At 44.1% G+C, this 15,541-nt stretch overlaps 1 protein-coding gene across 9 annotated transcripts in view; it reads right to left on the bottom strand.

The window, feature by feature from the left end:
* The window catches only part of CCDC158 (coiled-coil domain containing 158), a 50,325-nt gene extending 36,766 nt beyond the window's left edge, over positions 1–13,559 (bottom strand). For 2 of the 9 annotated variants that reach the window (XM_083520456.1, XM_083520451.1), the window contains exons 1-7: positions 11,862–11,902; positions 8,807–8,858; positions 8,051–8,087; positions 6,612–6,733; positions 2,832–3,115; positions 1,691–1,800; positions 232–559 (exon numbers count right to left, since the gene is read on the bottom strand). In XM_083520456.1, the coding sequence (XP_083376582.1) occupies positions 232–559; positions 1,691–1,800; positions 2,832–3,115; positions 6,612–6,733; positions 8,051–8,076 (870 nt within the window). In that variant the 5' untranslated portion in view covers positions 8,077–8,087; positions 8,807–8,858; positions 11,862–11,902. Of the gene's footprint in view, positions 1–231; positions 560–1,690; positions 1,801–2,831; positions 3,116–6,611; positions 6,734–8,050; positions 8,088–8,806; positions 8,859–10,700; positions 10,727–11,259; positions 11,645–11,861; positions 11,912–13,113 lie in introns of those variants that run through there. The other 7 variants (XM_083520450.1, XM_083520455.1, XM_083520453.1 and 4 more) reach the window with 7 other exon arrangements.
* Positions 13,560–15,541: the final 1,982 nt, after the last annotated feature.

Raw genomic sequence — 15,541 nt, forward strand, 5'->3', positions numbered from 1 at the left:
GGCCAACAAAAAGGGATGCCAGTGTGGTTAGATCCAAAATTGTTGTCTAATTCTATCCTGTGAAATAGTGTAAAAATGACCACAGGATGTGAGCTGAGCTTGTGCTCCCGTTACCTGGTTACAATCCAGCTGTCAATATGACCTTGGTTATGCCACCAGATCCCCTCCTGTCTTGAGTACACAGTGATCTTATGCTTAAATTTCATTCAGAATGAGTTGAAGGGCACTTACTGGAGTAAGCCTCGCTTTGAGCAGGGATATCTCTGTATCTAGATCTCGCAGAACTTTACTGAAAGCCCTGGGAAGGTTGCAGACGTGAAGGTTGGCGATGCTCTCCTGATCAAAGATCTTCTTTCCCGAACTTTCTTCATAGGCCAGTAGGACATTGCGAAGTTCCTGGAGGATGTCTTCATGGCCCTGTACCATCTTTTTCAGATGTTCTGTTTGGTTGTTGGCTTCCTTCAGCATCTCCTCCTGAAGGTGATTGGCTGTTTGCAGCTCATTGATTGTAGCCTTCAGCTTGCAATTGAGATCCTCTTGGGTTTGAGACTCTTTTCGCCTAATTATCAGAAAAGGAAGCATCCAGTGCAAATTCAGGGGCCTCTGACAACACCCCACAACTGTGTTTTGTGATTTCTTTTGCAGTCTCAAACAGGTGTACAGCTTCAGTCTTTTAGTGCTATTCTGGGTACACTTCTATACTGACCTAGACTATTGTACAAAGGTAAAATTTACATAGGTCTCCCCACCCACTTTTGCTTTTGGCTCCACCCACCAATGGCATGTGGCCTTTGGCAGGTTGCCCAGAAGGAAATGTGGCTCTTGGGCTGTAAAAGCTTTCTGCCCCTGGTCCCCCCAAACCCGCAGCAATATGAAAAAGAAAACACAGTTAAACTTCTGATATGCCATCGTCACAAGACAACTGAACGTGTAGCAAATTGACTCTGGAACTTCCCACTACCTGGGAAAATGGGAGGTCTGCAAAACAATACCAGCTACCTGAGTTGCACGGGGCATGGGGCCATTCCCAATATGTTTTCTTTGATCCCAGGTCATAATTTTAGAGCCTAGCTGGGAAGCTGCAATTGGAATATGCAAATGGTCTTAGAACTGTGGCCCTCTGAGAGGAGTGAGCCAGCAGTAAATCACACTGAGCAAGCTGGAGTTAACTCCTTATAAGCAAAACAGGATCTGCCTAGAAGTGGGAGGCCTAATGAGCACAGCAACTCAAGTTCTGCCCCCATGAAGTAGTTGCCGAGGCTAAAGGTCCCTGCCTCCCCACAGACAGCTGTGTCTTCTCCTCTTCCGGGTCCTCCCCCCCCCCCAAGCAATTGGAGACTGTGCCTGCTTGTCTGTATTTGCTCCTCTCGCTTCATGCCTCTCCTGGATCTGGGAGAGCAGGGGGAGGGGAGCTTGTTGCTGCAGGAGGTGGCGACACCCATGTTTCTTCACAAGCCTGGTCTATCGCTGCCACAGACTCTCTAAGGTCACTAAGCCCTGTTACCTCTTCAGCATCTCACACCTCCTCCTCCCAGTCTTCTTCCTCTTCTCCCTCTGACCACTCATCACCATCCTACTACCACTCACTGGGCCTTCTTCAATTGGGGGTTCCTCAGCTGGTTTCTCCCACCATTCCTGTGTTGAACCAGTCCATGACACCTTCTCTAGTTTGTACCATGAGGGTGCTCACCTGAGATCAGTTATAGACTCTTTTTCCCTCGTTACTTCCCGAAGGTTTGTCTGCAACTCAATTATTGTCTGTCTTAAAGTTAATTTCTGTTGCTCATGCTGTTCTGTAGCCTGCGGGAAGCGAAATAAGATCATGAAACAGTATTAACAGTAGACAAAATGCAATTTGGGAAATGGAGCAAGGCAAATCTTGGCGGCACTGCTCTAGGACAGATCTTCCGATTTGCAGAAGTCAGATAATTGTAATTAAGAGAAGGCTTGCTGCAGTTTTCCATGATGAATTATCTGGCTCTGGCTGTTTTGCTAATCTGATGAGCGCAAAAGGTATCATTTAGACATGGCAGACCATTTTCATTTAACAGAACCAGCCATAAAAGGGAGTCTGATCTATCCCTAGCCTTCAACAACACCCCATCATTTTCACAAACATGCACTACACGAAGGCATGCAGTTGCAGATTAAAATCCAGGCTCTGAAAGCATATCTGCAGAATAAAAACTAAACTAGTTAAACTGGGCTCCTGAACTGGGATGAAGAGAGGCTTCCTTACCCTTAACAAACAGTTCTCAACATTTTGGTAGTGTAACCAATATCAATGTGTGCATTTATTTATTAAAATGTTTCTATTAAAACTTCCTAAAAGATGATTATGAAATTTTGAAAAAAATATAATTGCCATATTTTTTGCTCTATAAGACTCACTTTTTCCCTTCTAAAAAGTAAGGGGAAATGTGTGTGCGTCTTATGGAGCGAATGCAGGCTGCGCAGCTATCCCAGAAGCAAGAACAGCAAGAGCGATTGCTGCTTTAACTGCACAGCGATCCCTCTTGCTGTTCTGGCTTCTGAGATTCAGAATATTTTTTTCTTGTTTTCCTCCTCCAAAAACTAGGTGCGTCTTGTGGTCTGGTGCGCCTTATAGAGCGAAAAATACGGTAATTATAAAACCCTTCCTGTATGTTCCCAATCTGCTGCATTCAGATTTTCTTGGTGCATAACTTAAGTTACCTTGGTCAACGGTTTTGATTTTCCCGCCACCACCTTTAGTGCAGGGAATACACTGCCGTGGTTGTGATATTCACCCCCCCCCGCAGTTAAATGACAATCAGTACACTGAGAGCCTTTCTGCCAAGCTTGAAACTCACTTCATTTAGCTTCTTCTGCAGATCTCTGACTTGCTGAGAATATTCTTCCAAGATGGACTCAATGGACTCTTTCCCTTTCCCTGGACATTTCTTGGGCCTTTTACCAGTCTCCATGTCAATGTCCAATTCATATTTAGTGTATACAATTTTGGGAGGGCTACTGCTGGTGGCAACAGCAGCAGCAGCAGGGGCTGTACTACAGGTAGAACTTATGGAGCCCTCCATCAGTGTGCCGAGCCTGGAAGATGATGCATTTGGGTTGCTCTTATATGCAGAAGAAGTGCCTATGGAAAACAACAAAGACGTTCAGGGCAGCTGAAGAAAGTGAAACAGCAGCAATAGCGGTGCAAGTGCAGTAAACAGCGACTGGCTGCTTGCCTATTCCACAACCATTCACATCCATGGGGGGTGAAACTGAGAGCAAACAATAGGTTAGCTATTAGAGCAGGGTGTGTTGTGTTGGAAGCTGCTCTGGTTGAGCATTTTATATCGCAGAATCATTCTGATGGGGATTTATTGTTCACAGTACTGTGGGTGAATCAGAAAACCATCAACAAAAGACAAGATCATGAAAAACGGCTACGGCAGAAAGAATCTCAGTTCATTTTTATGTTTAAGACCATTCACCCTGAAGGACTCAATTCTGAACTGGATTTAAATTGTTTTATTTGATGTTTTCTCATTGTTGTTATATTGCTTTGTACCTTTAAATTGAATTACTGCAATTCATTCTCCCTGTAATGAGCGCCACCTGGGAATGGTTACTTATGCTTCCGGTATCATGCAACTGGTAGCAGTGGTTACATATCCACATGAGCACTGCTCCTTGTGCATTTTACTAATCTATGGGGTATGTACCTTTGCTCTTCTTATTGTAGTTGTAGCATATGGATTGTAATGTGTGAAGTTTATATAGTTTTCATGTACACAGGTCATTGTTTCATATTTGAATTCTTTTGTAGTTGTGCTGAAGAAGATTCCAGCGAAACAGTCAGATTATCCGGGATCACTGTCTGTTTTTATTCAGCTACTACATCGGCACCATGAACGCCTAAAAAAAGTTTTACCGCTTAGCCCACAGGATAGCATTTATTACTTTGTTTCAACCACAGACTTATTATACTTCTACGGACTTTCAAAGATTGATAGACATGTGTTCAATTGATTTCAAATACAGTGGTACCTCGGGTAAAGTACTTAATTTGTTCCGGAGGTCTGTTCTTAACCTGAAACTGTTCTTAACCTGAAGCACCACTTTAGCTAATGGGGCCTCCTGCTGCCGCTGTGCCGCCGGAGCACAATTTCTGTTCTCATCCTGAAGCAAAGTTCTTAACCTGAAGCACTATTTCTGGGTTAGCAGAGTCTGCAACCTGAAGCATATGTAACTGAGGTACCACTGTATATTAAGAGTATTTACAAGTGCACACGTTTTGTTTTTGTTACTAAATCCTGTATATTATGCAATAAGAATTACAGTGCTATCTAGTATACTGGTCTGCGTGTTGCTTGTATTGTTTGTTGTATTAGAGCAGGGGTCGGCAGCCTAAGACCCATGGGCCACAAGCGGCCCACGGGGGTCGTTTAACTGGCTCATGAGCTGCTCCTGAACCAAGCTACCTGCTTGGCGAGTCCCCGTGCGCTGCGCTAAACCACCGCAGCGTGGTACGGGGACTTGCTTCCGCGGCACCGAAAATTGCATCTGTGCAGACGCCAAAAATCGCGGGTGCGATCCAGCCCACGGAGGGATCTCCACTGGAGTGAACTGGCCCTGGCGAGGTAAACCTTGCCAACCCCTGTATTAGAGTCATGTACACAGAGTAGAAGATGGCAGGATCCCCAAGGATGTGCCTTACGGGGAGCTAGCTTCAGCCACCAGGCTCATTGGCAGAGCAATTCTGTGCTACAAAGATGTGTGCAAACATGACATGAAGGCTGGCAGACATCAAGCCTGCCATGTGGGAAACCCTTGCAAATGACCGCAGTGCCTGGAGACAGGCAGTCAGGTTAGTGACCAGAGGAGGAATGACTGCTGTGAGGACCGCAGAGAGAGATGAAACACCACGGTGCCTCTGCAGAGGCACAACTGGATGCCTTCATCTGCCCCAGCTGCAACAAAACATGTCTCTCCTGTATTGGTCTCTACAGCCACAGCAGGCGCTGTAACTCTCCAACGGTTTGACTTCACCCCCCTGTGGCACACTCTTCCAGTAACTCTCAAGGCAGGCAGTGTCAGGAGTTCAGCCTACACTCGAGTAGGACCCTGGCAGAGACACATGCCCAACTGGCATGTTCCCTCCCTATTGGTCGATTGTTCAGGAGCTTCAAAAGCTTTCTTCTGCCCAAACATCACAGCGACCAATGCCAACAGACATCGGCACACTTAGGGATCCGCAGAGTCTTTGCAGCATACGTGACAGACCTCAGCAACTCAGCATTTTGGCTAATCTACTTTATTTACATATAAACACACACGGAGCACTGCAACATGGCTCCCTCTCTCTCTAGCATCAGACAGCAAAGAGAAAAAGAACAAAGGACAATAGTCCCACTTCATGGAACACAGTAACACAAACATCCTGTTTCCATCACTTCCCACTCTGTAAAGTCAAAACATATACCGTCATGTGAAAGACAACAATCCTATGACTGCAATCATGGAGCAGGAATCCTAACAGGCAGATGCCAACAGCAAGAGACAATATCCTTGTGGAAGCTGTAGTGTTTGTCTGAATTGCAGCAAGATATGGGCTGCGTTATGGGAACTGTAGTTTGTTAAGAGTGCTGAAAACGGTATCTCTGAAAGAGAGAAACCATATGATGAATTAATCCTAGGAATAAGAAGGAATATATGATTAAGGACTTTTATACATACAGCACTGAAGGAGCAATTGGTATAGGGCACTGCTTTTGCTCATTATGGCACGAAGGCATGACAACCCAAAAAAACTACAACTCCTATCTGTGAGCGTAGAAGTTGCATTGGAACTAGTAGACTTCAAAGTCCATAGGCCAAACAATCTTTGAACACCAACTTGCAGGAAAGATTCTGAAATTGTGGTGTGTAGAGCATACACAAGCTTCAGGAAAAGAACTATTCAAACAGTTAAAGAAAAGTATGTATTGGGCCCACAGATAAGGGTAATGTTATTGCCTAATGGGCTTGATGAGGGTATCAACTGGATGACAGCTACAGATGTGATGGGAAACTCAGACTCTCAACTTTCCTGTGTTTCATATAAACCTTTCCTATTTTCCATTTGTATTGGGTTTAACTATAACATTTTTTTTGCTGTTGCAATATATAATATTGTAGAATAATGTAGAATAAGTGTTGGGAGGATAGTTTTAAAGAGTGAATCGGGTATATGAAAATTTAAGCAGGATGCTTATTACACTTGATTACCTTATTGAGTCAGGTATCTAATTTATTGGAATGGTATAAAAATCCCAACCTTTTGAGCATAGATCTAGATCAGTTTGAGGGTATTTATTGTCTGAATGAAGAACTGGTTCGAGTAAGTAACATATCTGAAGTGAGTTTTGCTCCATTTTTTTTTAATATATAGGGGGGAAAAATTAAGTCTCTTGCTAAACTGATCTAATCAACTCACTTTTTTGTAGAGTTTTAGCCAGAGCTGCCAGTTTGAAATTTAAGAGGCTTAACCTTTTCATCCATCTTTTGAACGCAACTAGTAGCCCTGAAATCACCTTGTTGCCTCTATGGTCAACTGCAAGGCATTCTCCATTTTTACACTTTATGTACATGCAGGTTGCACATACCTGAACTTGTCAAGAGGTTTGAAGGAGAGGAACACCCTTGACGTGTGAGGGATTCCACTGAGAATTTGGTTGCTTCTTCCTGCAGTTTCAAGGTCTCTTGGGTTTGCCTTTGCAGCGCTTCCCTGTGGAGTCAAAAGGCTGCATATGAGTAGAGACTATGCTGGGTGGAAAGCGAAACACCGATGGACAACAAAAGAGGTTTAAAGGCAAATCTTTTTTTTTAAAAAAAAAAAAGCAGTATAAGCACGGAAGATTGGGAAACACTGGCCTGCGAGAGCTCCAATTGGAGGACAGCCTTTACCAAAGGTGTCGTGGGTTTTGAAGACGATCAAACTCGGGGCAAAAGGGAGAAACAAGCAAAGAGGAAGGCATGTTTGGCAAACCCTCACCGTGATCAACTCCCGCCTGGAAACCTATCTCCCTACATAGTTTTGGAAGGATGTGTGGATCCAGAATTGGCTTCCATAGTCACTTACAGACACACCGTTAAGACCATGTTCATGGAGACAATCTTACTCGGCCACGAGTGATCGCCAAAGAAGAACTACACCACCTACAGTTGACTTGCACCTTACAGGAAAACACACTGTGGAAAGAACTTTCTGAGCCCTCTTCCTTCCTCCCAGAGCCTGCTAAGAGAGGCGGTGGGCAAGGCCCACTCCAGACAGGTAAGGATGGTTGTGGGGGGGGGGCAGTTTTGGGGTTTCCTGGCTTTATGTGATTTTGCATTTACGCATTGACCCCAAAACAGAACCCTTCCATAAAATGTGAGTTAAAAGGTAAAGGGACCCCTGACCATTAGGTCCAGTTACGGACGACTCTGGGGTTGCGGCGCTCATCTCGCTTTATTGGCCGAGGGAGCCAGTGTACAGCTTCCGGGTCTCGTGGCCAGCATGACTAAGCCGCTTCTGGCGAACCAGAGCAGCGCACGGGAACGCCGTTTACCTTCCCGCTGGAGCGGTACCTATTTATCTACTTGCACTTTGACGTGCTTTCAAACTGCTAGGTTGGCAGGAGCTGGGACCGAGCAACAGGAGCTCACCCCGTCATGGGGATTCGAACCGCCAACCTTCTGATCGGCAAGCCCTAGGCTTATAACCCACAGCGCCTATAACCCTAGCCTATAACCCACAGCGCCACTCACGTCCCTCAAAATGTGAGTTACTTGTACATAAATTCCATAATCTGGCCTAATATTTTCATTCAGATCACATTCCTAAATGTACAGTGACAGTTAAAAGCGTTTGCACACTTCACACCTTAACACATGCATTGTCTGCTGGACCTTTCTGAGAAATGATAGTGTCGACTAACGGATAAATACTTTACTATTAAATTCTCCCGAGAATCTATTAATTATCAAGGACATTCCTGTGCTCAAATTGTCAACTGCAGATTATTGACACCTCTGTAACAGGGTAAATGCAAGCAGGTACTACCTTAGTTCTTTAATATTCTTGCTCATTTTTGCAAAACCTGCAAACAACAACAATTATTTCATAAGAAATCAATTTGAGAAAGCCTCTGTGATAAAATATACAAATGAATGCAAGAGCATTACAAGTATACATTTATTCTGGAATCCATCCATGGTTCTTAAATGTTACATATTTTAACAAACTGTTTATGTATATTACATATTCTTGCTCTTTTCCATTTCAAAACAAACAAAAAGTTGAAGAAAAGCTCCTTTCACGAGAAAGCTTCTTTACTATAACTTTTTTTTTTAAATGAATACCTTGACTTGTACTATTGAACAGGTGAGCAACCTGGAAATCAGGGACCAACCACATTTTATGTGGTCTCCCAAGCCTCATGAAACTGACCTAACTTTCCATCCCATCATGATTCCTTCCTATCTGTTCATTTTATCCTTATTGTTCCTTGCCTTTTCAGGCTTTCTATGTAGTGTCTGAATAGTTGGAAGGGAACAATATTTTAATGAATGAAAATAAGTATGGCTTTTAAATAAAAGTGTTTTTCCTGGTTGCATTGATGGGGGAAAGAAGTATATTTATTTGAGACCATCCCCATTATACCTAGTCGTTACACCCACAACATACATTTAAAGTGGATGGCTTCCCCCAAAGAATTCTGGAACTGCAGGGCAATTCAAATAAATACACACTCTCCCTTACTCAGCCAGTGCCAGATAACAGCAATAAAAATCTGATCTACCACCAAAATATTTATACCTCAAAAGGAGTTTGTCCTCTCCAAGAACCGCAAAAGGATTTCACGACAAACCTAAGTAGATATAAACTTTATCAGCATTCAAAAGTCACACATACTTTTAGAAGGCAGAACCTTTAGAAAAGCAAGATAAGAGATTTCACATTTTCAGGATACAGCTTCCAATTTCAAGTTTAAAAGATGTAGTATAAATTTGCTCAACTCTTTGCTTATGCAGATGTGTCACAAGAGGATGCAGACCAAAGCCAGAGACATGTGACTGCTTTGCCTTTTTGCCTTTTGGTCAGATCACCAATCAGCGCATCATGCTCAACATGCTGGAGGACGAATCAGCAAAGTGCAGCAACTTTGCTGGCTCACAGAGTCTCAAAGATGCACATGCAAGTCAGGTGGACTTTAGATGTTTCTGCAAAGAGCTGTGAACAATGGTGATGTGGAATTTGCCTAAGGGGCTAGATGCAGAAGACAAGGAGAGCGGGACTAATTTTGCGCTAATGATGTGCTGGACAGGGAGGTGACTAAGAGTTATTGAAAATAATACAATTGTCTTATGTTTCATGGAGCCTGGATGTCCTGAAGGATCATAATATTTAATTTAAAATGAGGGGTGTCAAAAAGCACTTGCATTGATGAAAATAAGATGCTAAGATCTTGCCTTTGCACTGTCCAGAAAAAACTTATCAGGAGAACATTCTCAGGGGATCCTCCCACCTCCCACCAGGGAAAAGGGTTTGCTGATTCTCTAAAAGGCACAATCCAGTTTAACACATTTTGGCTATGTTGTAGACATTTGACCTTTTTATATAAATAAATTACATTTTTGTGCCTGTGCAACCACAAATGAATGGGAGGTCTTGCAAGAATAACTAATCCTGGGTGAACTTCGATGCTCTGGAACAAAGTGAACACTTATTAGGGGTCATTGTCTAGAATAATCTAGCTACTGTATATTCATGTAAGGAAAGGATATAAATCCCCAAGTGTGTACAAGAGTCTTGTATTTAAACACTCACCTTGTTGCCATTGGCAACCCGGAATTCCATGCAGCTAAGTGTGTGGAATTCTCTCCAGGAGAGTTAGCAGGTTTCACCTTCATCATCCTGCTCAACTTCCCCACTGGGTATGGAGGAAGACAAAACAGGCTGGTGAAGAAGAAACTGTATGGACAGCTACAAAAGTATGGAATTTATGCTACCCTTAACTCAGATAACAAAGAAATGTAGACACTCAAGGACAGGTGGCAGGGGAAGTATTGGGAGGAAGGGTGTAGCAGTTTAACTTTTATTTCTTTGCATAACACTGTATTCTTGAAAATCAATAAATACATGGGGGGAAAGCCTGTGTGTTCTGTCCTTCCTTTGGCAGTCTGCTATGCTTTCAGCTGCATAAAAAACGCAAGTATTTTTTATTTTGCAGGCTACTACTAGGGAGGGGGGCTTATTTACAAGGCTGAAATACATATACTTATTTTTTTTGGAAATGGTTTTATTCCCCTTCCCCCACACTCAATATCAAGCTTTGAGGGGTGACCTAAGAAAAGCTGACAACTGAGCTCAGTAACAAGCGAAGAGGAGCACTAGAAGTGTTTAAATATGTTTTTATAGTAACAAGGTCTCTCTAGGGCATGTCAAATACATTCTTCTTTCATTTATTAATATAGTAGTGTAGAGTACTATAAGATGTTTGGGATCTGCCTTTCTTGACTCTCTTTTAAAATGCAACATATAAGGCCAATGCATAGGAGAAAAGGAAGTGAATGAATGAAGCTGGCTGAAATGGTGAAAAAGGAGACAACACCAAGAGGACCACTCAGGATTTGGGAGGGGAGAAGGAATCATTTAGTAGTGAATTATAAAACCAGGATGTCAGAATTTTCTGTATTTGTGACATATTCACCTTGTTGGTGGTGCCACCCCTGGGATGGGGAGACTGCCCAGTCGGTGCTGACCTTTGCACTTCCCCTGTTGTGAAATGCTCTCCCTGGTGAGGTGAGCCTGTCGCCGTCATTTATGACTTTCAGGATTATTTTTTTTAAAGCATCCCTCTTTACCTAGGCATCAGTTGGCTGAAAGACATTTCTTGGCAACCCTGAGCTCACTGGTTGAGATAATCTTTTAAAACACTTAATGTTTTATGAACACTTTTAAAAAATCATGTTATTATGGATGTCGTTTGCTCTTTCAGGAGAAAAGGTGGGGTATAAATAAAATAAATTAATATACGGAAGCAGATGCCAAGGCGACTTGACAAGCTGACATAGGCAGGTTCCAGGCCTTTCGGACCCTTTGAGCAAAACAGCAGATTTAAGAACTCAGCAATCAAGAAATCTATAATCCGGCATCCTAACCCACAATCCACTAGCAGTTACCCAGGGACCAGAGGACTGGGCTGTGCGGACAGAGTCTGCATACTCTGGGTCCTGCGAGGAAGGGGTGAAATTGTCAACAGTCCATACCTGCTGTATTGTAATAACTCTCAGAGAAAAGCCACCAGTGCTGGATCTAGGGCAGTGCGGGCGGTTCCCCTGCCAAGCCGAAGGGGCACAAAACGGAGAAGATTCATAACTGAGAAGATCCGTTTGGGGGCACCGGATTCTGGCCTCGCTCAGGGCACCATAGGATGAAAGATGACCAAAATCCGCCCCAGACTAGACATTCCTCAGAAACAGGAAAGCTAAGGGCAAAACCCCCCGAAAAAGGCAAGCTGACTGCCTCCCTGTCTTTTAAGTCCCAACACTCTCCCCTGCTAAATATGAAAACGTGGGTCCGGATGCTCCAAAAGCCTTGTCCGGCTGCTTGATAACCCTGCCAGGCCTGGGGCGGGCTAAAAATCGAGTGGATAGGTAAACCACCCCCAACCCCCCCCCAAAAAAAGTAGCTCTGAGATGGTGGCAGTCACTTGACTACGCGTTAGGCAGAGATGCTCCAGTTCTTTAAAACCTTAGAACCGCAAGGTTAGTAAAGGTTATTTGGGGAGGGGTGGTTGAGTAGGGGGTGGCTGGCCCCTTGGCCTACACGGAAACGCCATCTTCTCCTAGGCCCAAGGCCTGCGTCCCACCTGCTACGGATTGTCCTCTTCCCACTCCTCACCTGAAAGAGGATCCAAGTAGGGGAAGGAAGTGGACACACCTGGGGCAGGTGAACTAGGAGCCCACAGCAGCCCCTGCTGGTGGGAGGTGGAACTGCAGAGGCTTCCCTTAGGCCCAGGCCCTCCCTGTGCCACTATATATATATATATATATATATATATATATATATATATATATATATATATATACACATACATATACACACACACACACACACACACACACCCTACACCCCTACACCCCTTGAGGCCTAGTTAGGGGCAGAGGCATTTTTTTACTTGTTTTACTACTACTACTACAAAAGACCTCAATGCAGGTTTGCCAAAAGAAGAAAAGCAATAGAATTGGGGGTGGGGGTAGACACAGTCACGCTTTAAAAAGAGATTGCTCTTTATTTATGTCATAACACACCGCTTGATTGCCAAAAACCACCAAAGAAAACCCCTCAAAGCAACAGAAGTAATTAGATCATAATATTGTGGTTATGATTTGATAGATAGGAGATCGGGTACAGCAGAAGGGGAGAAACAGCAACTCCATGGAATAAAAGAGTGGGAAGTCGACGAAAAATCAGAGAAAAGACAAAATGGTGGTCTGCCTGTATACGCTAAAAATGTTGAGACTTATTAAAATATAATTGTAAAACAAAAACCACACGCCTCAAAGCAGGTTTACAAAAAGGTAAAAAACCCCAACCCAATAAAATAAAAGCGGGGTGGCTTTATAAAAGATTGTTTATTTCATAATACACCACTTGATTGAAACAAACAAACCAAGCTTCAAAGCGGGTTTACAGAAAAGTAACAAAAATATTAAAATTGAGGGGAAAAGCAGCCACACTGTAATGTTTGTGATAATGTGCAGGTGTCAGGTACATTAAGTGTTCAATCTGGAACTTTTAGAGTTGTCCCCCAAAATAATCTGCAACAGAAATTCACCCAGACTCTGATACAGTATGCAATGAGGGTAGGACATCTATCTATCTATCTATCTATCTATCTATCTATCTATCTATCTATCTATCTATCTCTGCACACTGTGCTTCATGAGAAAGGAACCAAGGCCGTAAAAAGCCACTGTGTGAGAATCCAAGAAGGGGGAGGGTATCAGGCGGAAAAATCCCGCTGCAGTGCTAGCAGGAGATATGCTTAAAAGTGCAGAGAGAGAAATAAATTTCCAAACAACAAAGTCCCATCCTGGGACTTGTTGCATTGCACCTACCTCTGAGAGCGACACCTGCGGGGGTTGTGCTTTGCGGCCTTTTGCGAAGTGTGAAAACGTTTGTTAGTCCAGGAGTTGTGCTGAACTGCCTTGCGCGATGATGACCTTGCTCTGCACACACGAGGGGAGAAGGGACCACATTGCTTCTCTCCGAGGGCTGCCCTGCAGTTCATGCTTCCCTCCTTCTTTTGCACACGACACACGGGCCACAGTTGAATGCCGAACAGGACTCCTGAAGTGCAGAACCGTTGAGAGTCAGCAGCCCTCCCTTTGGCTGGTGGTGTATAGAATAACCTAGGCAACAAACTCCACCTCTGATAGTAGCTGCTGTGTGGGAACCAACGAATGCCACTTCTGGTGTTTGGTTTCTCCAGAAGACAGCTTTTGTTCATGCATCTCGGTAATTGCTGTGGAAGGAAACTGAACACTGCCATGCTACAGCGCTTGCTGGTGCTTCTCTGCTGCGGGTCAGCATAAGCCCTTAAAGTGCACTTGGGATTGGGGGAATTTTTAGATTCTCCTATTAGAATATAGGGGTACCTCAGGTTAAGTACTTAATTCGTTCCGGAGGTCCGTTCTTAACCTGAAACTGTTCTTAACCTGAAGCACCACTTTAGCTAATGGGGCCTCCTGCTGCCGCCGGAGCACGATTTGTTCTCATCCTGAAGCAAAGTTCTTAACCCGAGGTACTATTTCTGGGTTAGTGGAGTCTGTAACCTGAAGTGCATGTAACCCGAGGTACCACTGTAACGCACGTTTGTAACATACGCAACAAAGAAAACTGTGCACATATTCCTGTGTACTCTGCATTCAACACGCAGGATGCAGAATACACAGGTGAACACATCAGGTAAATCACACCCCATATTTATCCTGTATCTATCCGAACATGCAGTATTTTGATGGCTCCCAAACCAAGAAAAGGACCTGGCCGCGCTTCGAAGTGGTAATGTGTACCCAGGAACAGACTGTTTTTTCCTTGTTGTGAAACGCTGGACATTTCATATGTTCTGCTTACAAGGCCAGAATCTCTGATTAAGACTGGGCTTTCACAGCCAATCTACACATTACAGTGGTACCTCGGGTTACAGACGCTTCAGGTTACAGACTCTGCTAACCCAGAAATAGTACCTCAGGTTAAGAACTTTGCTTCAGGATGAGAACAGAAATTGTGCGGCGGCGGCAGGAGGTCCCACTAGCTAAAGTGGTACCTCAGGTTAAGAACCGTTTCAGGTTAAGAACGGACCTCCAGAACGAATTAAGTTCTTAACCCGAGGTACCACTGTACACAGAAACAGAAAGTATTAGAATCCCAGCAGCTGTTGTTTCTAGTTGAAGTTGCTTTGGGGAAGGAAGAGTTTTGGGAAGAGAAGAGGCAGAAAGGTGCTTTATTATCCCCAAGTTTGCTGCTTTTATGTCATGGCGCCCTTCCCTAGCTGTGGGGGGCTTGAAATGCAGCAGGAAATATTTATGGCACATTTCTGGTGATTTGTGGTCCTGATGCTATCAAGGCAGTCACATGCTTTCAACACTGTTTGCACCTGCAAAGGTTTTGGGGTGGTCACACAGCTTCATTACCAATCAGAGAGCGAGAGAGCGAGCATGGTATAGTGGTTAGTGCATTGGATTTCAGCTGTGTAGCTCAGTTGGTTAAAGCATGATGCTGATAACGACAAGGTTGCAGGTTCAATCCCTGTATGGGACAGCTGCATATTCCTGCATTGCAGGGGGCTGGACTATCAGGGGTCAGCAAACTTTTTCAGCAGGGGGCCAATCCACTGTCCCTCAGACCTTGCGGGGGGCCAGACTATATTTTGAAGAAAAAAATGAACGAGTTCCTATGCCCCACAAATAACCCAGAGATGCATTTTAAAAGGACACATTCTACTCATGTAAAAAACACGCTGATTCCTGGACCGTCCGCGGGCTGGATTTAGAAGGCGATTGGGCCAAATCTGGCCCCCGGGCCTTAGTTTGCCTACCCATGGACTAGATGATCCTCAGGGTCCCTTCCAACTTTACAGTTCTGTGATTTTGTGACTGAGATGGAGTTGGAATCCCCACTCAGCAATGAAGCACCCTGGGAAACTGGTTGGCCACTCTGAAAAGAGGAGTGCTGGACTGGTTAGGCTTTTGACAGGCTTGTTCCAGTCATACTCTATCCCCCACCTCCTTCTCACATTGAACAACATCTTCTCCATCCAATTCTTCATTCATCTTTCCCCTCTGTCTGCCATGATGAATAAAAATATAAGGTAATGAAAAAAGAGAATAGAAAGGCAGAAGGGATGCTTGGTAGTGTCGTCGAAGGTCAGACTACAGGCTCATTATCAAATTCCTGAATTAGGGAACTTTCCCCCCTCAGAGAGATTTTCAAGCTTTCCAAGAGTTCATCACCTTGTTTTTAGAGGAGGAAAACATGGGGGGG

The sequence above is a fragment of the Podarcis liolepis genome (assembly GCF_965112155.1).
Source record: "Podarcis liolepis genome assembly, chromosome: 9".
In the NCBI taxonomy this organism is placed as follows: domain Eukaryota; kingdom Metazoa; phylum Chordata; class Lepidosauria; order Squamata; family Lacertidae; genus Podarcis; species Podarcis liolepis.